Source organism: Aegilops tauschii, chromosome 6 (genome assembly GCF_002575655.3).
Source record: "Aegilops tauschii subsp. strangulata cultivar AL8/78 chromosome 6, Aet v6.0, whole genome shotgun sequence".
Classification (NCBI taxonomy): Eukaryota; Viridiplantae; Streptophyta; class Magnoliopsida; order Poales; family Poaceae; genus Aegilops; species Aegilops tauschii.
In genome coordinates, this window is record NC_053040.3 from 358,712,530 (window position 1) to 358,740,305 (window position 27,776).

The 27,776-nt window shown below is 44.6% G+C and overlaps 1 protein-coding gene across 1 annotated transcript; it reads left to right on the plus strand.

The window, feature by feature from the left end:
* The first annotated feature begins 21,728 nt into the window (after positions 1–21,728).
* LOC109748756 (probable N(6)-adenosine-methyltransferase MT-A70-like) lies at positions 21,729–26,853 on the plus strand. The gene is made up of 7 exons (XM_020307779.4): positions 21,729–22,908; positions 24,217–24,315; positions 24,891–24,974; positions 25,057–25,406; positions 25,746–25,962; positions 26,234–26,313; positions 26,400–26,853. Exons 1-7 carry the CDS (start codon positions 21,823–21,825, stop codon positions 26,590–26,592), a joined length of 2,109 nt encoding a protein of 702 aa, XP_020163368.1. The 5' UTR covers positions 21,729–21,822; the 3' UTR covers positions 26,593–26,853.
* The last annotated feature ends 923 nt before the right edge of the window (positions 26,854–27,776 follow it).

Below are 27,776 nucleotides of genomic sequence, written 5' to 3' on the forward strand. Positions count from 1 at the left end.
CGTATTTTGCGGAAAAACGTTTGCCCCCTGACTGCTGGGACCCACCTGACGGGCCACCGTATTTCGCGAAAAAACGTTCCCCCCACTGTCAGCTCGGACCCACCGGAAGTGCCTCCTTATTACGCACAAAAAATGAATACTCCCCCGGCTAGCTGGGACCCACCTTGGTGGGAGGCTGACTTGTGGGCCTACTAAGTTGACGGGGACGAAGGGCTTTGTCAACTTAGTCAATATGAACAATTCTAGCTCCAGTGACCGTACGATGTCCATCCAACGGCCGTAGTGCTTCTTCAACCTCTGGTCTTCTTACTCCAGCCGCCCAAAGCAGCGCCGGTCGTGCCGCATGCTCCTGCCTCCCGTGGCCGGCTGTGCTGCCGCGGAGGCCTCACCGCCCCCTACTATTCCCACCGCTGGCCAGGCCCTGCGGCGACGGCAGCCCCACACCGCAGCCGAACCAGTGAACCCTCGTACTCCTCTCTGCGCGGACTTCCACTGCCGCGTCTTCCCTGGCTCCGCGCCGTCCCCTTCCTAGGCCTCGCCGTCGTCCACCGCCGTGGTGCTCTCCGCACGGCGTGGTCAACGTGGTCAAGGAACGACTTCCATCGGAAGAGTACTGTACGTGGAGAGGCTGACAGCTGGGTCCACGGCCACAGCCTAGTTTTTTTTGTGATTTGCCAAGTAAGTCGCTTTGTCAGGCCTGTTGGGCTGCAAATCTTTCAAGACGAGGAGAGCTTTCATTCGGCTGGCCGATAAAATGGCCCATCAGTAATGAGAAATGGGCTGTACATTTTTAAAACACATCAAACCGGCAATTAGTTTCAAATATCTTTTTTTTCATTTCGAGATTTTAAATTACATTAATTTTTATGCGTGGAGAATTTGTTGGATTTTATATTGATATACATTTATTTTTAAAATTAGTTTGAATGTGAGTCGAAATTTCGGGATTAAAAACAGTTCGGACCGCACCAAAATATGCAAAATTTCGTATAATTTTTTAACCATGGCCACAATATGGGCTGTAATGCTAACAAAAAGAATATGGGCTCCAAAAAAACCTTAATAATTAGCAAATGGGCTGTAAATTATTAGAAATAATGGCAGATGGGTTGTATGCTGTTTTCCACAGATTTGAGGCTTTCCTAAAAAAAAGGTTGACGCACAAGCAGTGACCGTTGGATGGCCATCCAACGGCCGTTGTGCTTCTTCAATCTCTGCTCTTCCTGCTCCAGCCGCTCAAACAAGTGCCGGCGGGACTGCCTGCTCCCTCCTCCCCGCGACCGGCGTTGATATACATTTATTTTTAAAATCAGTTTGAATGTCAGTCAAAATTTCGGGATTAAAAACAGTTCGGACCGCACCGAAATATGCAAAATTTCGTATATTTTTTTAACCGTGGCCACAATATGGGCTGTAATGCTAACAAAAAGAATATGGGCTCAAAAAAAACCTCAAGAATTAGCAAATGGGCTGTAAATTATTAGAAATAATGGCAGATGGGCTGTATGCTGTTTTCCACAGATTTGAGGCTTTCCTAAAGAAAAAGGTTGACGCACAAGCACTGACTGTTGGATGTCCATCCAACGGCCGTCGTGCTTCTTCAATCTCTGCTCTTCCTGCTCCAGCCGCTCTAACAAGCGCCGGCGGGACTGCCTGCTCCCTCCTCCCCGCGGCCGGCTCTGCTGCCACGCAGGCCTCACCGCCCCACCGTACTCCCATCGCTGGCCTAGCCATCCCTCTACTCACCCACACCTGCTGTTATTCTCCGGCGATGGCAGACGAACCAGTAAACCCTCGTACAGTCGTACTCCCCTCCGCGTGGGAAACAACTGCCGAGTCTTCCCTGCCTCCGTGTCGTTCCCTTCCTAGGCCTCGCCGTCGTCCACCGCCCTGGTGCTCTCGGCGCGGCCTGGTCAACATGGTCAACGACCGACATGCATCTGAAGTGGACTGTACGTGGAGAGGCCGACAGCTGGGTCCACGGCCGCACGCAAGGAAATGCCTCCTTATTACGCGCAAAATAATGATTCCTCCACCTGACATCAGGGACCCACCGAAAAGGCCTCTGTATTTCGCAAAAAAATGTTACCGCCGCTGACAGCTCGGACCCACCAGCTATATCTTCGCACGCAAGGAAGTGCCTCCTTATTACGCACAAAAAAAATGAATACTCCCCCTGCTAGCTGGGACCCACCATGGTGGGAGGCTGACTTGTGGGCCTACTAAGTTGACTGGGACGGGGGCCTTTGTCAACTTTAGTCAATATGAACGATTCTAGCTCCAGTGACCGTACGATGTCCATCCAACGGCCGTAGTGCTTCTTCAACCTCTGGTCTTCTTGCTCCAGCCGCCCAAAGCAGCGCCGGTCGTGCCGCATGCTCCTGCCTCCCGTGGCCGGCTGTGCTGCCGCGGAGGCCTCACCGCCCCCTACTATTCCCACCGCTGGCCAGGCCCTGCGGCGACGGCAGCCTCACACCGCAGCCGAACCAGTGAACCCTCGTACTCCTCTCCGTGCGGGCTTCCACTATCGCGTCTTCCCCGGCTCCCCCTCGTCCCCTTCCTAGGCCTCGCCGTCGTCCACCGCCCTGGTGCTCTCGGCGCGGCGTGGTCAACGTGGTCAAGGAACGACTTCCATCGGACGTGGACTGTACATGGAGAGGCTGACAGCTGGGTCCACGACCACAACCCAGTTTTTTTGTGATTTGCCAAGTAAGTTGCTTTGTCAGGCCTGTTGGGCTGCAAATCTTTCAAGACGAGGAGAGCTTTCATTCGGCTGGCCGAGAAAATGGCCCATCAGTAATGAGAAATGGGTTGTACATTTTTAAAACACATCAAACCGGCAATTAGTTTCAAATATCTTTTTTTTCATTTCAAGATTTTAAATTACATTAATTTTTATGCGTGGAGAATTTGTTGGATTTTATGTTGATATACATTTATTTTTAAAATCAGTTTGAATGTGAGTCAAAATTTCGAGATTAAAAATAGTTCGGACCGCACCGAAATATGCAAAATTTCGTATAATTTTTTAACCGTGGCCACAATATGGGCTGTAATGCTAACAAAAAGAATATGGGCTCCAAAAAAACCTTAATAATTAGCAAATGGACTGTAAATTATTAGAAATAATGGCAGATGGGTTGTATGCTGTTCTCCACAGATTTGGGGCTTTCCTAAAAAAAGGTTGACGCACAAGCAGTGACTGTTGGATGGCCATCCAACGGCCGTCGTGCTTCTTCAATCTCTGCTCTTCCTGCTCCAGCCGCTCTAACAAGCGCCGGCGGGACTGCCTGCTCCCTCCTCCCCGCGGCCGGCTCTGCTGCCGCGCAGGCCTCACCGCCCCACCGTACTCCCATCGCTGGCCTAGCCATCCCTCTACTCACCCACACCTGCTGTTATTCTCCGGCGACGCAGACGAACCAGTAAACCCTCGTACAGTCGTACTCCCCTCCGCGTGGGAAACAATTGCCGAGTCTTCCCTGCCTCCGTGTCGTTCCCTTCCTAGGCCTCGCCGTCGTCCACCGCCCTGGTGCTCTCGGCGCGGCCTGGTCAACATGGTCAACGACCGACATGCATCTGAAGTGGACTGTACGTGGAGAGGCCGACAGCTGGGTCCACGGCCGCACGCAAGGAAATGCCTCCTTAATACGCGCAAAATAATTATTCCTCCACCTGACATCAGGGACCCACCGAAAGGGCCTCTGTATTTCGCGAAAAAATGTTACCGCCGCTGACAGCTCGGACCCACCAGCTATATCTTCAGATGCAAGGAAGTGCCTCCTTATTACGCACAAAAAAATGAATACTCCCCCTGCTAGCTGGGACCCACCATGGTGGGAGGCTGACTTGTGGGCCTACTAAGTTGACTGGGACGGGGGCCTTTGTCAACTTTAGTCAATATGAACGATTCTAGCTCCAGTGACCGTACGATGTCCATCCAACGGCCGTAGTGCTTCTTCAACCTCTAGTCTTCTTGCTCCAGCCGCCCAACGCAGCGCCGGTCGTGCCACATGCTCCTGCCTCCCGTGGCCGGCTGTGCCACCGCGGAGGCCTCAGCGCCCCTACTATTCCCACCGCTGGCCAGGCCCTGCGGCGACGGCAGCCGAACCAGTGAACCCTCGTACTCCTCTCCGCGCGGGCTTCCACTGCCGCCTCTTCCCCGGCTCCCCGTCCTCCCCTTCCTAGGCCTCGCCGTCGTCTACCGCCCTGGTGCTCTCGGTGCGGCGTGGTCAACGTGGTCAAGGAACGACTTCCATCGGACGTGGACTGTACGTGGAGAGGCTGACAGCTGGGTCCACGGCCGCAGCAAGGAAGTGCCTCCTTATTACGCGGAAAATAATGATTCCTCCACTTGACAGCTGGGACCCACCGGACGGGCCACTGTATTTCGCGAAAAAAACGTTTCCCCCTGACTGCTGGGACCCACCAGCTACATCTTCGCATGCAAGGAAGTGCGTCTGGGCAAAAAAAACGATTCGCCCCCCTGACTGCTGGGACCCACCAGCTACATCTTCGCAGGCAAGGAAGTGCCTGACAGTCGGGACCCACCTGGTCGAAGCGTACGTAGCATTGTCATTCTGGTCGCGAACGTGTACGTACATACTGGTCGATGTTGAGGCGCTCACGTGTCGTAGTAGAGGCACACACGTAGCATGTACACGTACGTACAACGGCCAGTGTGCAAGAAAGAAAATACGGCCACGTACGTACATACGGGCAGGGTCTCCAACGCCTACTCGCGCATACGTACGGCCAGGGCTCGTGTACATGGCTGGGTCGGAACGGAGAAACAGCATCGTCGTCGTGTTCATGGGGAGCCAACCGGCTGGGTCGGAACGGAATGCGTCGTCGTGTTCATCGGGAGGGCTTGGACGGAACAGCCGATGGAAACGAGGCCTGGCGTACCGCAGAATGGAGGAAACGGCCTTGTGTTCGACCGGCCACGTTTGAAACGGGATCCTGTTCATCGGGAGGGGTCTGGCGTACCGCAAAACGGAGGAAATGGACCTCCTACGGTCGAAACGGGGGTCCTGTTGATCGGGAGGGGTGTGGCGTACCGGAAAACGGAGGAAACGGACTTGTGTTGGAGCGCTACGGTCGAAACGGGGGTCCTGTTCATCGGGAGGGGTGTGGCGTACCGCAAAACGGGACTCCACGGGATACTGTTCATCTCCACCGTCGACCCCCTCCAGCCTCCATGGGCTACAGTTCATCCACCGTGGACCTCCTCCAGCCTCCACCTGCGACTGTTCATCCACGGGCTCCTGTTCATCCAGCCTCCACCACGCGCTACTCCACCGGCTATTGTTCAACCAACCCTCTCCACGGGCTCCTGTTCAACCACCCCTCCACGGGCTACTGTTCATCCAGCCCTCCACCGTCTACTGTTCATTCTGCCCTCCACGGGGTGGTCCTGTTCATCCTGCCCTCCACGGGGTCCTGTTCATCCAGCCCCAACCGGCTCGATCGATCGGGGTCCTGTTCATCCAGAGGCAACACCACGGGGTCCTGTTCATCCACCCCCACCGGGAACTGTTCATCCAAACCCCCCCAGCAACGCTCACTATTCATCCAGAGGCAGCATCGATCGGCTTCAGTTAACAGCCATCGATCGATCGCTCGGGTTCAGTAACGCGTAGCCTGCAGTGCAATCACTCGGGTTCAGTTAGAGCCCAACGCCTCGCTCGGGTTCAGTTAGAGCCAATGCCTCGCACACACGCGCGTACGTGTACGAGAGAAACGCGCATCGCTCGGCCCCCGACCTCCCACCGTAACCGGGAACTCCCCGAAATTTTCCTCGCCCTCGCTTCTACCACGGTTTTTTCCGTCATGGACAGCCCAAAGAATGTCATGCAGCTGCGTCTCCGGCCCGCCCAGGACGAAAAGCCCATTTTCTGTCATGATTTTTTGTCATAGAAGTAGGAGCCCACCACATCTATGATGATACCGGGTTTTGTCACAATTATAGTCATAGAAGTGTCATATGTATGACAGAAAAAAAGTCGTTCGGCCCAAAATGTCACGGATGTGTCTTTTTTTGTAGTGTATGAACGGTGGCTTTGCCACAAATACAATGTCAACTACATGATCATGCAAAGCAATATGACAATGATGGAGCGTGTCATAATAAATGGAATGGTGGAAAGTTGCATGGAAATATATCTCGAAATAGCTATGGAAATGCCATGGTAGGTAGGTATGGTGGCTGTTTTGAGGAAGGTATATGGTGGGTGTATGATACCGGCGAAAAGTGCACGGTATTAGAGAGGCTAGCAATGGTGGAAGGAAGAAAAGTGCGTATAATCCATGGACTCAACATTAGTCATAAGGAACTCATATACTTATTGCAAAAATCTACAAGTTATCAAAGCAAAGTATTACGCGCATGCTCCTAGGGGGATAGATTGGTAGGAAAAGACCATCGCTCGTCCCCGACCGCCACTCATAAGGAAGACAATCAATAAATAAATCATGCTCCGACTTCATCACATAACGGTTCACCATACGTGCATGCTACGGGAATCACAAACTTTAACACAAGTATTTCTCAAATTCACAACTACTCAACTAGCATGACTCTAATATCATCATCTCCATATCTCAAAACAATTATCAAGTATCTAACTTCTCATAGTATTCAACACACTCATAAGATTTTTTTTTACTAATCTTGAATGCCTATCATAATTAAAGCAAATTACCATGTTGTTTTGTAGGACTCTCAAAATAATCTAAGTGAAGCATGAGAGAACAATAGTTTCTATAAAACAAAACCACCACCATGCTCTAAAAGATATAAGTGAAGCACTAGAGCAAAAACTATATAACTCAAAAGATATAAGTGAAGCACATAGAGTATTCTAACAATTTCCGAATCATGTGTCTCTCTCTCAAAAGATATGTACAGCAAGGATGATTGTGGAAAACTAACAAACAAAGACTCAAATAATACAAGACGCTCCAAGCAAAACATATATCATGTGGTGAATAAAAATATAGCTCCAAGTAAAGTTACCGATGGAAGTAGACGAAAGAGGGGATGTCTTCCGGGGCATCCCCAAGCTTTGGCTTTTAGGTGTCCTTAGATTATCTTGGGGTGCCATGGGCATCCCCAAGCTTAGGCTCTTGCCACTCCTTGTTCCATAATCCATCAAATCTTTTACCCAAAACTTGAAAACTTCACAACACAAAACTCAGCAAAAAATCTCGTGAGATCCGTTAGCGAAAGAAAACAAAACACCACTTCAAGGTACTGTAATGAACTCATTCTTTATTAATATTGGTGTTAAACCTACTTTATTCCAACTTCTCTATGGTTTATAAACTATTTTACTAGCCATAGATTTATCAAAATAAGCAAACAACACACGAAAAACAGAATCTGTCAAAAACAGAACAGTCTGTAGTAATCTGTAACTAACGCAAACTTCTGGAACTCAAAAAATTCAGCCAAAATAGGAAGATCTAGAAAATTTGTTTTTTGATCAGCAGCAATTGGAATCAATATTTTATCACGTTCTGGTGATTTTTAACAATTATTTTCGTGAACAGAAAGTTTCTGTAATTTTCAGCAAGATCAAATAACTATCATCCAAGAAGATCCTATAGGTTAAACTTGGCACAAATACTAATTAAAACATAAAAACACATCTAACCAAAGGCTAGATCAAATATTTATTCCTAAACAGAAGCAAAAACCAAAAAACTTAAAATAAAATTGGGTTGCCTCCCAACAAGCGCTATCGTTTAACGCCCTAGCTAGGCATAAAAGCAAGGATAGATCTAGGTATTGCCATCTTTGGTAGGCAATCCATAAGTGGCCCTCATAATAGATTCATAAGGTTAATTTATTTTCTTTCTAGGGAAGTGTTCCATGCCTTTCCTTAACGGAAATTGAAATCTAATATGCCCTTCCTTCATATCAATAATTGCACCAATCGTTCTAAGGAAAGGTCTACCAAGAATAATAGGACATGAAGGATTGCAATCTATATCAAGAACAATAAAATCTACGGGCACATAATTCCTATTTGCAACAATAAGAACATCATTAATTCTTCCCATAGGTTTCTTAATGGTGGAATCCGCAAGGTGCAAGTTTAAAGAGCAATCATCAAATTCGCGGAAACCTAACAAATCACACAAAGTTTTTGGAATCGTGGAAACACTAGCACCCAAATCACACAAAGCATAGCATTCATGATCTTTAATTTTAATTTTAATAGTAGTTTCCCACTCATCATAAAGTTTTCTAGGGATAGAAACTTCCAACTCAAGTTTTTCTTCATAAGATTGCATTAAAGCATCAAAGATATGTTTGGTAAAAGCTTTATTTTGACTATAAGCATGTGGAGAATTTAGCACGGATTGCAACAAGGAAATACAATCTATCAAAGAGCAATTATCATAATTAAATTCCTTGAAATCCGAAATAGTGGGTTCATTAATATCTAGAGTTTTGATCTCTCCAACCCTGCTTTTACCAATTTTTGCATCAAGATCTAAAAACTCCGAATTTTTGGAACGCCTTCTAGGTAAAGGTGGATCATATTCAGTCCCATCATTATCAAGATTCATATTGAAAAACAAAGATTTAATAGGGGACACATCAAGAACTTTTAGATCTTCATCTTTATTTTCATAGAAACTAGAAGAACACGCTTTCACAAAACAATCTTTCTTAGCACGCATCCTAGCGGTTCTTTCTTTGCACTCATCAATGGAAATTCTCATGGCTTTGAGAGACTCATTGATATCATGCTTAGGAGGAATAGATCTAAGTTTCAAAGAATCAACATCAAGAGAAATTCTATCAACGTTCCTAGCCAATTCATCAACTTTAAGCAATTTTTCTTCAAGCAAAGCATTGAAATTCTTTTGCGAATTCATAAATTCTTTAACACTAGTCTCAAATTTAGAAGGCATCTTATTAAAATTTCCATAAGAATTGTTGTAGGAATTACCATAATTATTAGAGGAATTACTAGGATACGGCCTAGGATTAAAGTTTCCTCTATATGTGTTGTTACCAAAATTATTCCTACCAACAAAATTCACATCCATAGATTCATTATTATTCTCAATCAAAGTAGACAAAGGCATATCATTAGGATCAGAAGAAACACTTTTATTAGCAAATAATTTCATAAGTTCATCCATCTTTCCACCCAAAACATTAATTTCTTCTATCACATGCACTTTTTTATTAGTGGATCTTTCGGTGTGCCATTGAGAATAATTAACCATAATATTATCTAGGAGTTTAGTAGCTTCTCCTAAAGTGATTTCCATAGAAGTGCCTCCCGCGGCCGAATCTAAAAGATTTCTAGAAGCAAAATTCAATCCGGCATAATTTTTTTTGTATAATCATCCACAAATTCAAACCATGAGTAGGGCAATTACGTATCATTAATTTCATCCTCTCCCAAGTTTGTGCAACATGTTCATGATCAAGTTGCTTAAAATTCATAATACCGTTTCTAAGAGAGATGATCTTAGCGGGAGGAAAATACTTAGAGATAAAAGCATCTTTGCACTTATTCCAAGAATCAATACTATTTTTAGGCAAAGACGAAAACCAAGCTTTAGCACGATCTCTAAGCGAAAAAGGAAATAGCTTCAATTTAACAATATCATTGTCCACATCTTTCTTCTTTTGCATATCACACAAATCAACGAAGCTATTTAGATGGGTGGCGGCATCTTCACTAGGAAGGCCGGCGAATTGATCTTCATGACAAGATTCAACAAAGCAGCATTAATTTCACAAGATTTAGTATCGGTAAGAGGAGCAATCGGAGTGCTAAGGAAATCATTGTTGTTGGTATTGGTAAAGTCACACAATTTGGTATTATCTTGAGCCATCGTGACAAGCAAGCAATCCAACACACGAGCAAACAAGAAGCAAGCGAAAAAGAGGCGAACGTAAAAGAGAGGGCGAATAAAACGGCAAGGGTGAAGTGGGGGAGAGGAAAACGAGAGGCAAATGACAAATAATGTAATGCGGGAGATAAGGGTTTGGGATGGGTACTTGGTATGTTGACTTTTGCGTAGACTCCCCGGCAACGGCGCCAGAAATCCTTCTTGCTACCTCTTGAGCACTGCGTTGGTTTTCCCTTAAAGAGGAAAGGGTGATGCAGTAAAGAAGCGTAAGTATTTCCCTCAGTTTTTGAGAACCAAGGTATCAATCCAGTAGGAGGCCACACACGAGTCCCTCGCACCTACACAAACAAATAAAATCCTTGCAACCAACGCAATAAAGGGGTTGTCAATCCCTTCACGGTCACTTACGAAAGTGAGATCTGATAGATATGATAAGATAATATTTTTGGTATTTTTATGACAAAGATGCAAAGTAAAGAAAGCAAAATAAAAACGGCGCCAGAAATAGCTTGTTGTCGGGAGATTAAATATGATGGAAAATAGACCCGGGGGCCATAGGTTTCACTAGTGGCTTCTCTCAAGAGCATAAGTATTACGGTGGGTAAACAAATTATTGTTGAGAAATTGACAGAATTGAGCATAGTTATGAGAATATCTAGGTATGATCATGTATATAGGCATCACGTCCGCGACAAATAGACCGACTCCTGCCTGCATTACTACTATTACTCCACACATCGACCGCTATCCAGCATGCATCTAGAGTATTAAGTTCAAAAGAACAGAGTAATGCTTTAAGTAAGATGACATGATGTAGAGGGATAAACTCATGCAATATGATATAAACCCCATCTTGTTATCCTCGATGGCAACAATACAATACGTGCTTGCTGCCCCTACTATCACTGGGAAAGGACACCGCAAGATTGAACCCAAAGCTAAGCACTTCTCCCATTGCAAGAAAGATCAATCTAGTAGGCCAAACCAAACTGATAATTCAAAGAGACTTGCAAGGATAACCAATCATACATAAAAGAATTTAGAGAATATTCAAATATTGTTCATAGAGAAACTTGATCATAAACCCACAATTCATCGGTCTCAACAAACACACCGCAAAAGAAGACTACATCGAATAGATCTCCACAAGAGAGGGGGAGAACATTGTATTGAGATCCAAAAAGAGAGAAGAAGCCATCTAGCTAATAACTATGGACCCGAAGGTCTGAGGTAAACCACTCACACATCATTGGAGAGGCTATGGTGTTGATGTAGAAGCCCTCCGTGCTCGATGCCCCCTCCGGCGGAGCTCCGGAAAAGGCCCCAAGATGGGATCTCACGGGTATAGAAGGTTGCGGCGGTGGACTTAGGTTTTTGGCTCTGTATCTGGTAGTTTGGGGGTACGTAGGTATATATAGGAGGAAGAAGTATGTCAGTGGAGCAACGTGGGCCCCACGAGGGTGGAGGGCGTGCCTAGGGGGGTAGGCGCGCCCCCCTACCTCGTGCCTTCCTGGTTGATGTCTTGACGTAGGGTCCAAGTCCTCTGGATCACGTTCGTTTCGAAAATCACGTTCCCGAAGGTTTCATTCCGTTTGGACTCCGTTTGATATTATTTTTCTGCGAAACTCTGAAATAGGCAAAAAACAGCAATTCTGGGCTGGGCCTCCGGTTAATAGGTTAGTCCCAAAAATAATATAAAAGTGTATAATAAAGCCCATTAATGTCCAAAATAGAATATAATATAGTATGGAACAATAAAAAATTATAGATACGTTGGATACGTATCAGCTAGCACCCAAGACACAGCAAGAAACACCAAGCCGTGTGCCGGCAACCTCGTCCCCTCTAGTTTATCCTCCGCCATAGTTTTCGTAGTGCTTAGGCGAAGCCCTGCGGAGATTGTTCTTCACCAACACCATCACCACACCGTCTTGTGATAACCCACAAGTATAGGGGATCAATTGTAGCCTCTTTCGATAAGTAAGAGTGTCGAACCCAACGAGGAGCTAAAGGTAGAACAAATATTCCCTCAAGTTCTATCGACCTCCGATACAACTCTACGCACGCTTAACGTTTGCTTTACCTAGAACGAGTATGAAACTAGAAGTACTTTGTAGGTGTTTTTGGATAGGTTTGCAAGATAATAAAGAGCACGTAAATAAAAAGTAGGGGTTGTTTATGTAAAGACACAATAAAGTAAATATAGAGAGTGTGGAAAGGTGGTGGCAGGAGTTGCGAAAATGTCCCTAAGCAATTGACTACTTTACTAGACCGATAGCAAGTATTATATGGGAGAGGCCACTGCTAGCATGTCATCCCTTACTTGGAATTCTATGCACTTATGATTGGAACTATTAGCAAGCATCCGCAACTACTAATGTTCATTAAGGTAAAACCCAACCATAGCATTAAAATATATTGGTCCCCCTTCAATCCCGTATGCATCAATTTCTATGCTAGGTTGAAGCTTCTGTCACTCTTGCCCTCCAATACATAGTCCTATCAACATACAACTAACCCTATGGTGTGATCCACGCGCGCGCTCATATGATGGGCACCAAAGGACAGCAACATAACCACAAGCAAATTAAATCAATCATAGCAATTCATCAACCACCAATAGGACAACAAAAATCTACTCAGACATCATAGGATGGCAACATATCATTGGATAATAATATGAAGCATAAAGCACCATGTTCAAGTAGAGGGTACAACGGGTTGCAGGAGAGCGGACCGCTGTAGATAGAGGGGGGAAGGTGATGGAGATGTTGGTGAAGATGGTGTAGGTGTTGGTGAAGATCGCGGTGATGACGATGGCCCCCGGCGGCGTTCCGGCGCCACCGGAAGCGAGGCGGAGAGAGCCCCCCTCCCTCTTCTTCTTCCTTGACCTTCTCCCTAGATGGGAGAAGGGTTTCCCCTCTGGTCCATGGTCTCCATGGCGTGGGAGGGGCGAGAGCCCCTCCGATATTGGATCTGTCTCTCTGTCTCTCTCTATTTTTGCATTCTGGTTTTCTGCCCTGGCACCGTTTCTTTTATATCCGAAGATCCGTAACTCCGATTGGGTTGAATCTTTCGCCCAGATTTTTTCATAAAATTAGCTTTCTTGCGGCAAAAGAAGAGCGTCAACCGCCTTACGGGTGCCCACGAGGGTCCAGGGCGCGCCTGCCCCCCTGCCTCGTGGCCCCCCTCGGGCATCGTCTCGCGTTGATTTTACTTCCCAAAAATCATAAATATTCCAAAATAATTCTCCGTCCGTTTTTATCCCGTTTGGACTCCGTTTGATATTGGGTTTCTGCGAAACATAAAACATGCAACAAACAGGAACTGGCACTCGGCACTGGTTCAATATGTTAGTCCCAAAAATAATATAAGAAGTTGCCAAAAGTATATGAAAGTTGAATAATATTGGCATGGAACAATAGAAAATTATAGATACGACGGAGACGTATCAGCATCCCCAAGCTTAATTCCTGCTCGTCCTCGAGTAGGTAAATGATAAAAAAGATAATTTTTGATGTGGAATGCTACCTAGCATGATCTTGATCATATGTCTAATCATGGCATGAATATTAAGACACGAGTGATTCAAAGCAATAGTCTATCATTTGACATAAAAACAATAATACTTCAAGCCTACTAATAAAGCAATCATGTCTTTTCAAAATAACAAGGCCAAAGAGAGTTATCCCTACAAAATCATATAGTCTGGCTATGCTCCATCTTCACCACACAAAATATTCAAATCATGCACAACCCCGATGACAAGCCGAGCAATTGGTTCATACTTTTTAATGCGCTTCAACTTTTTCAACCCTCACGCAATACATGAGCGCAAGCCATGGATATAGCACTATAGGTGGAATAGAATATGATGATGGGGGTTATGTGGAGAAGACAAAAAAAAAGTCTCACATCGACGCGGCTAATCAACAGGCTATGGAGATGCCCATCAATTGATGTCAATGTGAGGAGTAGGGATTGCCATGCAACGAATGCACTAGAGCTATAAGTATATGAAAGCTCAACAAAAGAAACTAAGTGGGTGTGCATCCAACTTGCTTGCTCATGAAGACGTAGGGCATTTGAGGAAGCCCATCGTTGGAATATAGAAGCCAAGTTCTACAATGAAAATTCCCACTAGTATATGAAAGTGATAACTCAGGAGACTCTCTATATGAAGAACATGGTGCTACTTTGAAGCACAAGTGTGGTAAAAGGATAGTAACATTGCCCCTTCTCTCTTTTTCTCTCATTTTTTTGTTTTTTTGGGCCTTCTCCTTTTTTTGGCCTTTCTCTTTTTTTAATCTTTTTATTTTTTTATTTTTTCGTCCGGAGTCTCATCCCGACTTGTGGGGGAATCATAGTCTCCATCATCCTTTCCTCGCTGGGGCAATGCTCTAATAATGATGATCATCACACTTTTATTTACTTACAACTCAATATTACAACTCGATACTAGAACAAAGATATGACTCTATATGAATGCCTCCGGCGGTTTACCGGGATGTGCAATGATCTAGCGTAGCAATGACATCAAAAAACGGACAAGCCATGAAAACATCATGCTAGCTATCTTACGATCATGCAAAGCAATATGACAATAAATGCTCAAGTCATGTATATGATGATGATGGAAGTTGCATGGCAATATATCTCGGAATGGCTATGGAAATGCCATAATAGGTACGTATGGTGGCTGTTTTGAGGAAGATATAATGAGGCTTATGTGTGATAGAGCGTATCGTATCACGGGGTTTGGATGCACCGGCGAAGTTTGCACCAACTCTCGTGAGAAAGGGCAATGCACGGTACCGAAGAGGCTAGCAATGATGGAAGGGTGAGAGTGCGTATAATCCATTGACTCACATTAGTCATAAAGAACTCATATACTTATTGCAAAAGTTTATTAGCCCTCGAAGCAAAGTACTACTACGCATGCCCCTAGGGGGATAGATTGGTAGGAAAAGACCATCGCTCGTCCCCGACCACCACTCATAAGGAAGACAATCAATAAATAAATCATGCTCCGACTTCGTTACATAACGGTTCACCATACGTGCATGCTACGGGAATCACAAACCTCAACACAAGTATTTCTACTAATCCACAACTACCCACTAGCATGACTCTAATATCACAATCTTTATATCGCAAAACTATTGCAAGGAATCAAACATATCATATTCAGTGATCTACAAGTTTTATGTAGGATTTTATGACTAACCATGTGAATGACCAATTCCTGTCATCTCTCTAGATAGATATAAGTGAAGCAAGAGAGTTTAATTCTTTCTACAAAAGATATGCCCACGCTCTAACAAATATAAGTGAAGCAAAAGAGCATTCTACAAAATGGCGGTTTTCTATGTGGAGAGAAACAGGCAATCCAAACTTCAAATGATATAAGTGAAGCACATGAAGCATTCTATAAAGCCATACTCAAAAGATATAAGTGAAGTGCAAAGAGCATTCTATAAATCAACCAAGGACTATCTCATACCAGCATGGTGCATAAAATAAAAGTGAAAACTAAATGCAAAAGACGCTCCAAGATTTGCACATATCACATGAACGAAACGAATCCGAAAACATACCGATATTTGTTGAAGAAAGAGGGGATGCCTTCCGGGGCATCCCCAAGTTTAGACGCTTGAGTCTCCTTGAATATTTACTTGGGGTGCCTTGGGCATCCCCAAGCTTGATCTCTTGCCTCTCCTTCTTCTCCTCACATCGAGACCTTCTCGATCATCGAACACTTCATCCACACAAAACTTCAATAGCAAACTCGGTAAGATCCGTTAGTATAATAAAGCAAGTCACTACTCTAAGTACTGTTGCAAACCAATTCATATTTTGTTTTTGCATTTTAGCTACTGTAATATAACTTTTCCATGGTTTAATCCACTGATAGGAATTGATAGTTTCATCAAAACAAGCAAACTATGCATCAAAAACAGAATATGTCTAAAACAGAACAATCTGTAATAATCTGAACATTAACCATACTTATGGAACTTTAAAAATTCTGCCAAAATTAGAAAAAATAAACAATTTGTATAGAAAGATAGTGCAAAGAGAATCAGAACCGTTTGACATTCCAGTAAAAAAATTAAAAATCGCGCACTACAGCCAAAGTTTCTGTCCTGCACCGCACAGACCAACAAGCATTGTAAACATCCTAAAGGCAAACCTTGGCACATTATTTTTATAATACAATGGAATTGTACAAGGGGATAATTATTTTTGTTGAAAAGTTTCTGTAATTAAGATTCACAAAGTTTCCATGGGCATGAACAAAGTTCAAGGACGTCCCCCACTTTCACAATGCTTGTCTATCTCACTTTCACTTTTCTTTTTGAAAAGTTTTGGGTTCCCCTCTTTATTTTTTTGTTTTTAAGCTATATAAAAGCACTCAACAGAAATAAATGACTCTCTAAAACTTCCGGGTTGTCTCCCTGGCAGCGCTTTCTTTAAAGCCATTAAGCTAGGCATATAGTGCTCAAGTAATGGATCCACCCGGATCCCAAGGTATATCAAAGCCAATTTTAATTAGCAATGATTTGGCATTTAGTAGTGAGCACAAAGCAACATGTATCAAGCAATGACGAAGTCTAACTCTCTTCCTATGCATCGGCATGTCATAAAAAGAACAATTCATGCACACCTAGTAAAGGCCAATGCATAGTATAAACAGTTTCTTGCAATTTTATCATGTTGGAAACATAGGAAGGTGGAGATATAGTTCCTCTCTCATAATAATTGCAAGTAGGAGCAGCAAGCACATGCATATTATACTCATCAAAATCATCATGTGTAGTAGTAAAAGGCAACCCATCAATATAATCCTTAATAAGCACAAACTTCTCCGATATAGTGTAATCGGGAGAATTCAAAAAGATAATAGGACTATCATGCATGGGTGCAATAGCAACAATTTCATGTTTAACATAGGGAACTATAGCAAGTTCATCTCCATAAGCATAATTCATATTGGCATCTTGGCCACAAGCATAGCAAGCATCATCAGAAAGGAATATTTCAAGAGAATCAACGGGATCATAACAATCATCATAGCAATCATCCTTCGGTAAGCACGAAGGGAAATTAAATAATGTATGAGTTGAAGAGTTACTCTCATTATAAGGTGGACACGGGTAGCTAATCCGCTCTTCCTCCTTTTGTTCTTCGCTCTCCTCATCATCTTTTTCATCCAATGAGCTCACAGTTTCATCAATTTCTTGTTCCATAGACTCCTGCAAAATATTAGTCTCTTCTTGGACAGCAGAGGAGTCCTCTATATATGGTTTAACATAGGCATTAGAAGCATAATTATCATAACAAAATTTAAGTATGGCAAAGTTTTCAGATTTGTAAAGAGTAGCATCATACTTTTCAATCAAAGAAGCAATTTCATAAGCACCCTTAAAAGCAACAAATTCTTCAATTTGTTGAACATCATAGTAATTATAAACACCCTTAGCATATGAAGATACGATTCCATTATCGCTAAACTCACATTGGCAGGGAAGGTGTTTCTTATGGTTTTCAGAACAACAAGTAAAATCATATATTTCACATAAATTCCAAGCATAACATTGCAAACGATGAATTTGATCCAGTAAAAGTTTCCCTTTTTGAGATATGCGGTGTCGCACATAACAAGCATGCTCATCTAAAGATTTGCCCTCAACTAAGCTAGTTGGGGTTTCAGCACGAGCACATAGGGATCGAAGATGATCCAAATAAAAAGCTTCAGGAGTGTGATAGATTTTGAGTGGTTCTTCAACCATTGGTGTAGTAGGTACAACTATTTTTTTTGGTATTTTGCGTTTCCTACCCATAACTAAAGTTAGAAAACAACTTAGAACAGCAAAAAAAACTACTTAGTGATAAAGCAAACAAGCACACACGAGAATATTCACCCCACGCTATGACTCCCCGGCAACGGCGCCAGAAAAAGGTCTTGATAAGCCACAAGTATAGGGGATCAATTGTAGCCTCTTTCGATAAGTAAGAGTGTCGAACCCAACGTGGAGCTAAAGGTAGAACAAATATTCCCTCAAGTTCTATCGACCTCCGATACAACTCTACGCACGCTTAACATTTGCTTTACCTAGAACGAGTATGAAACTAGAAGTACTTTGTAGGTGTTTTTGGATAGGTTTGCAAGATAATAAAGAGCACGTAAATAAAAAGTAGGGGCTGTTTATGTAAAGACACAATAAAGTAAATATAGCGAGTGTGGAAAGGGGGTGGTAGGAGTTGCGAAATTGACCCTAAGCAATTGACTACTTTACTAGACCGATAGCAAGTATTATATGGGAAAGGCCACTGCTAGCATGTCATCCCTTACTTGGAATTCTATGCACTTATGATTGGAACTATTAGCAAGCATCCACAACTACTAACGTTCATTAAGGTAAAACCCAACCATAGCATTAAAATATATTGGTCCCCCTTCAATCACGTATGCATCAATTTCTATGCTAGGTTGAAACTTCTGTCACTCTTGCCCTCCAATACATAGTCCTATCAACATACAACTAACCCTATGGTGTGATCCACGCGCGCGCTCATATGATGGGAACCAAAGGACAACAACATAACCACAAGCAAATTAAATCAATCTTAGCAATTCATCAACCACCGATAGAACAACAAAAATCTACTCAGACATCATAGGATGGCAACACATCATTGGATAATAATATGAAGCATAAAGCACCATGTTCAAGTAGAGGGTACATCGGGTTGCGGGAGAGTGAACCGATGTAGATAGAGGGGGGAAGGTGATGGAGATGTTGGTGAAGATGGCGTAGGTGTTGGTGAAGATCGCGGTGATGATGATGGCCCCCGGCGGCGTTCCGGCGCCACCGGAAGCGAGGGGGAGAGAGCCCCCTCCCTCTTCTTCTTCCTTGACCTTCTACCTAGATGGGAGAAGGGTTTCCCCTCTGGTACATGGTCTCCATGGCGTGGGAGGGGCGAGAGACCCTCCGAGATTGGATCTGTCTCTCTGTCTCTCTCTGTTTCTGCGTTCTGATTTTCTGCCCTGGCACCGTTTCTTTTATATCCGGAGATCCGTAACTCCGATTGGGTTGAATCTTTCGCCCAGATTTTTCTCATAAAATTAGCTTTCATGCGGCAAAAGAAGAGGGTCAACCGCCTTACGGGGTGCCCAGGAGGGTCCAAGGCGCGCCCCCTGCCTCGTGGCCCCCTCGGGCACCGTCTCGCGTTGATTTTACTTCCCAAAAATCATAAATATTCCAAAAATAATTCTCCGTCCGTTTTTATCCCGTTTGGACTCCGTTTGATATTAGGTCTCTGCGAAACATAAAACATGCAATAAACAGGAACTGGCACTGGGCACTGGATCAATATGTTAGTCCCAAATATAATATAAAAAGTTGACAAAAGTATATGAAAGTTGAATAATATTGGCATGGAACAATCAAAAATTATAGATACGACGGAGACATATCATCGTGCTGCCGGAACTCATCTACTACTTTGCCCCTCTTGCTGGATCAAGAAGGCGAGGACGTCATCGAGTTGAACATGTGCTGAACGCGGAGGTGCCGTACGTCCGGTACTTGATCGGGACGGATTATGAAGGTGTACGACTACATCAACCGCGTTGATAAATGCTTCCGCTTACGGTCTACGAGGGTACGTGGACTACACTCTGTCCTCTCGTTGTTATGCATCACCATGATCTTGCCTGCGCGTAGGAATTTTTTTGAAATTACTACGTTCCCCGACAGGAGGCGAGAAGCCACCGACAGGAGATGAAGCGAACAGACTTTAGCCAAAGAGGCGCGCCGTTCGGATTCAGTGTCCACTACAGAAAAATGGTTCAGCTCCCGCGTGACCTTTCATAGACCCGTCGTGCGTGGCAAAAATTTAGACATCGGCTCGGCTCATTCCCGCGGCGCGGCGCGGCGAGGCAGGCGGCGAAGGAGGAGCGTGCGTGGATGTCCCTCTTGTTCTCATGCTCATACATGTGGGGGAAGAACCTTCCTTATAAAGAGGTCCAACTCCCTCTAAACTAACAATGTGGGACTAAACTTTAGTAATGCCCCTTGCCTTGCACGAATGGGCTAAGTGAGCCTCTAGAATTTATTAGGAATTTCTGAAATTGTTATTGGGCTGACCCATAAAATAGGTAAAATTCCAGCAACCCCCCACCAAATCCGAGAGGCACACAAAATTTGCCTTTGGTTCGAGAACGCTGTTTTATATACCGGCATTGCAGTGGAGATTGTTAAGTTAAACTTTCACCTAGAACTCTATGCTACACTAGTACGCAACTTGAACAGTGGACTGGGCCTTGAACTGCAAGTTTTCTGCGAAACTAGCTTCGCACAAAGCCTTGACCGATACTAGGCTACCGTGGATCTTCCCCGCGGGTGGAGCTTATGCATCATACTCCATGACCTTTCATGAGTTTACTAGAGAGAACCATACTCTTATAGATTGCGACGTTTGACAATCAGACTCATATATGTGTGTTCTTCAAAAGATGTTCTGCAGGACAACATCTCTGCTTAAATGAGCCACTTAGAACACATTAAGATATACATCAACCTGGCATGCAGATTTAAGAGAGTATTGCATCTTCATGGAGTGGTATTGTTAACAGTAAGGATACTCTCCTCTCAGTTGACCAACAGCTTGTCTTCCACATCTAATTCACGGGATCTCCGATCACATAGACCAAGTTACCACTGTGAACAACTCATATTGTGGGTCTCATACCCATTTCCCTCGATGCATTATCTATCACATTGCGTGATAGACCCTTAGTAAAAGGATCTGTGAGATTTTTAGATGTTTGGATATAATCCAATGCAATAACCCCGGAGTTTCTCATTTCTCTGACAGACTTTAACCTTCTCTGAATGTGTCTTGATGATTTCATGTTATCCTTTGACCTGGTCACTTTCGTGATCACAGTTTGATTGTCGCAGTTCATAAGGATACCCGGTACAGGTTTCTCAACAACCGACAAGTCATTCAAGAGCCGACGAAACCAATCTGCTTCGACCGTAGCTGTATCTAGTGTTGTGAGTTTTGCTTCCATTGTTGACCTCATCAAGATGGTCTGCTTGCAAGACTTTCAAGAAAACAGCACCACCTCCATGAGTGAATACATATCCGCTCGTGGCCTTTATCTCATCAGCATCTGAGAACTAGTTTGAGTCACTATGCCCTTCAAGCACTTTTGGTTGCCCAGTGTAGTGAGTTCCATAATTCGCCGTGCCTTTCAAATAACGCAAAACTCTCTAGAGCTTTCCAATGCACATCTCCTGGTTTTGAGACAAACCGACTCAGTTGCTAACAGCAAAAGAGATGTCAGGTCTTGTAGCACTGGCTAAGTACATAAATGAGCCAATAATCTGAGAATATTTCAACGACTGCCTGAGAGTGAGGACAACGAAGTTGCGTCGATGTTGCCGTGAGACTACGACGATGGGGCAGCGAGGGGCGGTGATGGTGAGCCGATGCATCTACGAGGTTGTCGGTGAGGCCTCATGCTATAACAGTGAGAGGTGGGGGTGCGCCGGGGGGGGGGGGGGGTGCCGCCGGTCGCCTCGCTCGTCCATACCGGGGGTCGGCGAGGCTCGTTGCCACTCTCTCCGGTACACGCTGGTGTCATTTTGGGGGCAAAAGCAACGACGCCAGTGGAAGATAGCGCGAGCCTGATCTGACGGCTAGGAAACCACTAATCGAATGGCAGGGGACGTGACCGTCAGGGCTGGCGCCGATCCACCGGCGCCTAGCACTGCCCCTTTCCACCGGAAGTTTTTTTTTTTCTTTGAGACTCGCCAAAACAGTACTGGGCTTCGTGTCCACGTGACCAGCCCACAATCACAAGTACAACAAGTTCGCAGCGAGGTCGATCCAAAACCTCGAACCCCTTTCTCGACCAGCAAAACAATGGAGACCAAGGCCGACGTCGCCGCCGCCGGCGGCGACGACCTCTCGACCATGCGCGAGCAGTGCCGGAGCATGGAGGAGGCCATCTCCTTCCGCCGCGAGGCGCAGCTAGGCCTCGTCGGCTCCCTCCAGCACCTCGTCCCGGACCTGGTCCCCTCCCTCGACCGTTCCCTCCGCCTCATCGCCGCCTTCAACGACCGCTCCTTCACCCCTACCCCAAATCCCAACGCCGGCGACCCCCAGAACCCCAGCCTGAAGCCCCACCACCGCCGCGCCGTCCCCGACCCGACCCGCTCCACCCGCCGCAAGACCTCTCCGGGGTCCTCCCCGGCCTCCGCCGCCGTGGGAGGCGCTGCCCCCGGCGGTCTCGACGCGGTACGCACCATGGTGGCCGTATTCCTCCTCGAGCTTATCCCCTTCGCCGAGATCGACGCCGCCGTGCTCGCACGCCGTCTACAGGCTGAATCCTCCTCAGCCAGCGATGCGGAGCGGGCGGCTCTTGCCGACCTAGCGACGGAGCTCGGCGGCTCCGTGCCCGCCGCTGTAGCTCTCGCCCTCCGACGCATAGCTGAGGACAGCGGCGGCGTGCAGATCGAGGAGGCCATGATTGGAGGCAAGCAGATGATGATGGTCTGGGCCATCGACCGTAGCAAGCTCCTCAAAGAGCTACCAGAATCCGCCACATTGTTGTCACCCCAACCTCCACCCATACCACAGGCGACCTCGTCCGAGACCGACGCTAACACTGCAATCATACCAAGACCACCACCACCACATCAGCAGCAACAGCCGGATATGTGGGCACACTCGATGCCACCGATGTTCCCACGGCCCAGGGGCATGACAATGGCGGGGATGCAGAGGATGGTGCCAGGGTTGATGCCGCTTCAGCGCCCGTTCATGGCTCCAAGTCCGGGGCCTAGTCCTACCCAGCAGAACCAGAGGACCGAGGAGGAGGACCTGAAGGACCTTGAGGTGCTGCTGAGTAAGAAGACATACAAGGAGAAGCAGAACACAAAAACTGGGGAGGAGCTGCTGGATCTCATTCACCGGCCAACGGCAAAGGAGACGGCTGTTGCAGCAAAGGTTTGTTACTATTCACCCTCCGACGGCAAAAGAGGTGTTAGTTGGCAGTGCCATTGTTCTGTGTAGTTTGAGACGATTAAGTGTCTTGTTATATTGTTGGAATGTTGGCCAGTGTCTAAGCAAACTATGCAAGTACTAAACCTATAGAGAAGTCTTGGTAGAATGAGCACAAAATCATAAGAGAATGGCTATACATATGTAAACCATTCACAAAATATTGTACCGGGCCATTTAAAAGAATGGGAGTGCTACAAAGATGAGGAGGAAGAAGTCCTAAAAAGGGTTTTCATGTATTGTTGGGGATTAGGGAATACAGTTAAAGTCAGTTAGTAGAGAATTGAGACTTCGGTGAGCTAAGACAATAGGCACAGCACAAACATGTTGGCTTGGTAATAAGTAGACACTGGTAATGGAAATGTGTGGGAGGGGGGAGGGTTAATTTCGTTCTGTTCTGGCTGGAATTAAACTATCATTCCATTCTCAAAACCAAAATGGTACGCAGAAGCTATTATCCGGGTACCGGCCATTCCTGCTGAAGCAGAGTGTTCTGGTAAAAAATACCATGCAGTTCATACTGGTATCGGTGGACAAACAACAATTTGTGCTCTGCTGTATCAGCTCAGCGTGGTTCTCTTAGCTACCTTCATGATGTGTCAATAATGGTGGGCAGATGTTTTTTTTCCAAACATTGAATCTATAATACATCTAATTCTCGCAAGTATGGGTCGGCTTGCTCTGGCTGGAAGCAATACGATGCTAGGCCTGGCCGCAACTAGCCTCTTTCGTCCATTTCTCTTTTATTTTTTGGCTTTTTTGTATGCGCCTTTGAATGTATATATGCATATAAAACAATTGAACATTGTAATTATAGAAGGCTGGAATGGTACACGGGAATGCCCCGGTGCCAAAACGTTCTGTTTAAACACCATCTGGAAAGGTGACCGGAATGGAATTAGTAAGTATGCTCTAAGGCCCTCCACCACTGCTGTTAGTCTTGTAGTGGTAAATGAACTGGTTTGATTAGCCACTGTATGGTCTACTGCACTAAATAATTTATCATAAATTGCTTTAGTTTATGTACTGAATAAATGTGGAAGAAAGCAACATTGTTTACATTTTTTATGGTACAAACTTCCAGCATGATCTTCCTGTTGTCAACTTTGCAAAACCAATAACAGTTACTTCCACATATTGTAACGTTAAGTTGTTCTATGATTCAGAGTGAATCATTCGGCCTGGTTGTTATCTTCCGCTGTTTGGTTATCATCAATTTTTAGTTTTTGCTGACCTTGGTTTTGTATCTGGCAGTTCAAAACAAAGGGTGGTTCCCAGCTGAAGGAGTATTGCACCAATTTAACTAAAGAAGATTGCAGACGCCAATCTGGTTCCTTTGTTTCCTGTGCTAAGGTCAATGTTATTACACTCATTTTGCCTACTCAATGCATACTTCCCTACATTTGTTTTTATTGTCTATTTGTCTCAACCAACATGGTGGGTAACTGGCCTTCAGACTGCTTCTTTTTAGCAAATATCTATCTGGTATAGTTAATGTAATCACTTCTTTAAATTTCTCAGGTTGCAGTTTGTCTAGTACATAAAGTACTAAGGCACAATTGTCCTTCCTCTAAGATAGAATTATATGGAACATGTTATGTGAAAATTACCCTTTTTAGCTTTCCTCTGGTTCATTAAATTGAAGCTGAACTGGTGCGGGTATAATCGTGGTTGCCATTCATTGCTCCAAATCCATATCAGGACTCAAGGGTATTCTTTCTTCAGTTTCTGGATAATGATTTGGAGAAGCAATTTGAATTAATATATGTGTTTGAACTGAAAAATAATATAGTTGTTAAATGTTTATTCAGTTGAGAGATGGCAATAAATTTTCTTAATACTATGCTTGAAAACTGTACTGATTTCAGTAGATAATTTTTAGCTATTAATGATAATTAGTGTCCAACTTTTTCTTTCATTTGGAGCAGGTTCACTTTCGCCGTATTATTGCTCCACATACTGATACAAATCTAGGAGATTGCTCTTTTCTGGACACCTGCCGCCACACTAAGGTTGGCCATAGAGGCATAAACCCTTTATGTTAATCTCTTCCTGTGCACCTGTTTTTATCTTACACCCATTCTATGATTGTAGACTTGCAAGTATGTCCACTATGAGCTTGATCAAACACCAGATATAGCTCCAATGATGGCTGGCACCCTTGCTCCCCCTAGGCAAATAAAGCCCCATAGAGCTGAATATTGTTCAGAAATAGAGCTTGGAGAGTCACAATGGATAAACTGTGACATTCGGAACTTCAGAATGGACATCTTAGGCCAATTTGGGGTAATTATGGCTGATCCCCCGTGGGATATTCATATGGAACTCCCATATGGCACAATGGCTGACGATGAAATGAGGACTCTTAATGTGCCTGCTTTACAAACGGATGGTTTAATTTTCTTATGGGTCACCGGCCGTGCGATGGAACTTGGCCGGGAGTGGTAAGTTTCCGAACCTTTAATTTTTCTTCAGAAAAATTGCTAGGGGAGTGAAATATATTGCCATTTGGCTGGATTTTCTTCATGCTTCATACTTGTAACATCTCTCTGAGAATGTTTTTCACTCCAATGAAATCTATTTCCATGGGGTAGCTTTTGAACACCCTTCATATCTGTAACTCAACAGATGATAGTTGCTAAATTTGATAATATGCGTTATATATTTTACTCTTAATGTCCACCATGCAGGGTGCAATGTTATTTACTTATTTTCTGTTAAACATTTGTTTTTGGAAAATAACTGTTTTCACTGATTCAGTGTACCTCCTTTTTATTCTTCAGTTTGGAGCTCTGGGGTTACAAGCGTGTTGAGGAAATTATTTGGGTGAAGACCAATCAACTTCAACGCATTATTCGAACTGGCCGCACTGGCCATTGGTTGAACCACAGTAAAGAACATTGTCTTGTTGGAATTAAAGGGAGTCCCCTAGTGAACAGGAATATAGACACTGATGTTATTGTTGCTGAAGTGCGTGAAACAAGCAGAAAACCTGACGAGGTAATACATCGGCTTCAATGGTTCATACTAGCTGCTTCAGAACAAGTGATGCCTCTTTACTTGTTTCTGTGTAGTTAGATGACTTGCAATAGCTTTGCCAGATTGTTGTTGTTTCTACCTAGAGATCCATATACAGCTTTTGATCCCATATGGTAAAACATGCATGCACTAACTTGACATCTAATACAAACCACACAGCTTGTATTTTCTTAAATTTCTTCTGCTGGTTTTTGTTTCAAAAACACTGCTTCAAGTCTGTTTTGCTGTACAGATGTACGCCATGCTAGAGCGGATAAGCCCAAGGACAAGGAAACTCGAACTGTTTGCTAGAATGCATAACACGCAAGCTGGGTGTGCATCTCTCCCCTCTTATATTTCTTCTGCATACCAGATACTATCCATGTACTTACCTTTTTGTATTATTTTTTTCTGTTTAGATGGCTCTCTCTTGGCAACCAGGTAAGCGGAACAAGGCTTGTGGATGAAGGGCTGAGGGCAAGGTACAAAGCTGCTTATCCGGACTTCGAGGTGCAGCCGCCATCGCCTCCCAGAGCAAGCGCGCCTATGGACGTTGATCAGAGTACTCCATCACAGAAGCCTGTTGCATCAGATGGTGAGCGGCCAACCTGATTTTGGCACCCTCTGAGCACATTAGACCGCTCTTGCAAGGATCTACTGTTGTTTCACTACATAGTTCTTGTCACCTGTTATCCTTGTTGTACTTGTAAAATTGGATGGTGAAGGAGCCAGTGTAAGCCTTCACTGATATATCGGCAATATGTTTTTCTTTATCAAAAAAATCGGCAATATGTTTTGCCCGTCTAAGCCCATCAGTACACTCGATTTGACAGTTCATTAAAGAATGACCAAATGTGTGGTGAATTTCAGTTTCGTCCTTCTGTTCTTTGAGGATATCAATTTATGTTCACTCGTAATGGCTGAGGGGTTCCCTCTGCAAAGATGTGCGAGCTTGATTGACCGCGAAGCTTTATACTGCCTCTGTAAAGAAATATAAGAGCGTTTTAGATCACTAGAGTAGTAATCTAATCGCTCTTATATTTCTTTACAGAGGGAGTACATGGTTTTTTTAAGGTCATCATGGCCGGATTACTGATAATTAAATACTCCATACATTCGTTTTTTTAGGGATATATGATCCACAAAGAAACTTGATAAAAGGTAAGGGTCATCTGCAATCTGAATATGCTGTCAGTCGCCTCGTTCCAAATAGTGCTCAGCAGGCGAACGATGATGTTGCCTCCTCAGCCTCTCTTTTGGTTGATCCATGCGTTGTGTTGTACTACGTACTTGGTTTTTTGTGTTTTCTCTGAGCATCTAAAGACGTAGTCATCAAATTCGGCCCCTCAAACACCTGTGCACGCGTCCGGGTGCGTCCGCGGGCATTGACCGGGCACTCCTCAAATCTCATCGTCCACATCCGCATATCTCATATCCGGTACCCTAAATCCATACTAAAGCATGCAATGTGAATAAAATCATGTAGGCAATCAAACAGACATAGAATCGGACATAGAAATACACATTTCGATCACCAAAAGATTACAAAAGATCGCCAAAATTCAGATAATCCACATAAATGACGGACAAGTTTAAACTAGATTACTAAAAACTTCAAATTAAAGGCGGAGATGGCAGAGCTTCACTACTTCCTCGCCGGCCCTTTGCCCTTCCGATCGTCGGTGCTGTTGTAGGCGTCCGCGGCAGGAGGCGGGTCGTTGTCGCTTTCATCGTCGGAAGAAGAGATGACGGTGCAGCCCTTCAAACGTCGGACAACCCGGTCCTGCTTGAGCTTG

What these genes read in the sequence shown, in the direction of transcription:
- LOC109748756 (XM_020307779.4), top strand. Translation starts at nt 21,823, where the DNA reads ATGGAGACCAAGGCCGACGTCGCCGCCGCCGGCGGCGACGACCTCTCG. An exon ending in CAAGCAGAAAACCTGACGAG is followed by an intron (nt 25,963 to 26,233) that starts GTAATACATCGG and finishes TTTGCTGTACAG; the next exon opens with ATGTACGCCATGCTAGAGCG. An exon ending in ATGCATAACACGCAAGCTGG is followed by an intron (nt 26,314 to 26,399) that starts GTGTGCATCTCT and finishes TTTTCTGTTTAG; the next exon opens with ATGGCTCTCTCTTGGCAACC.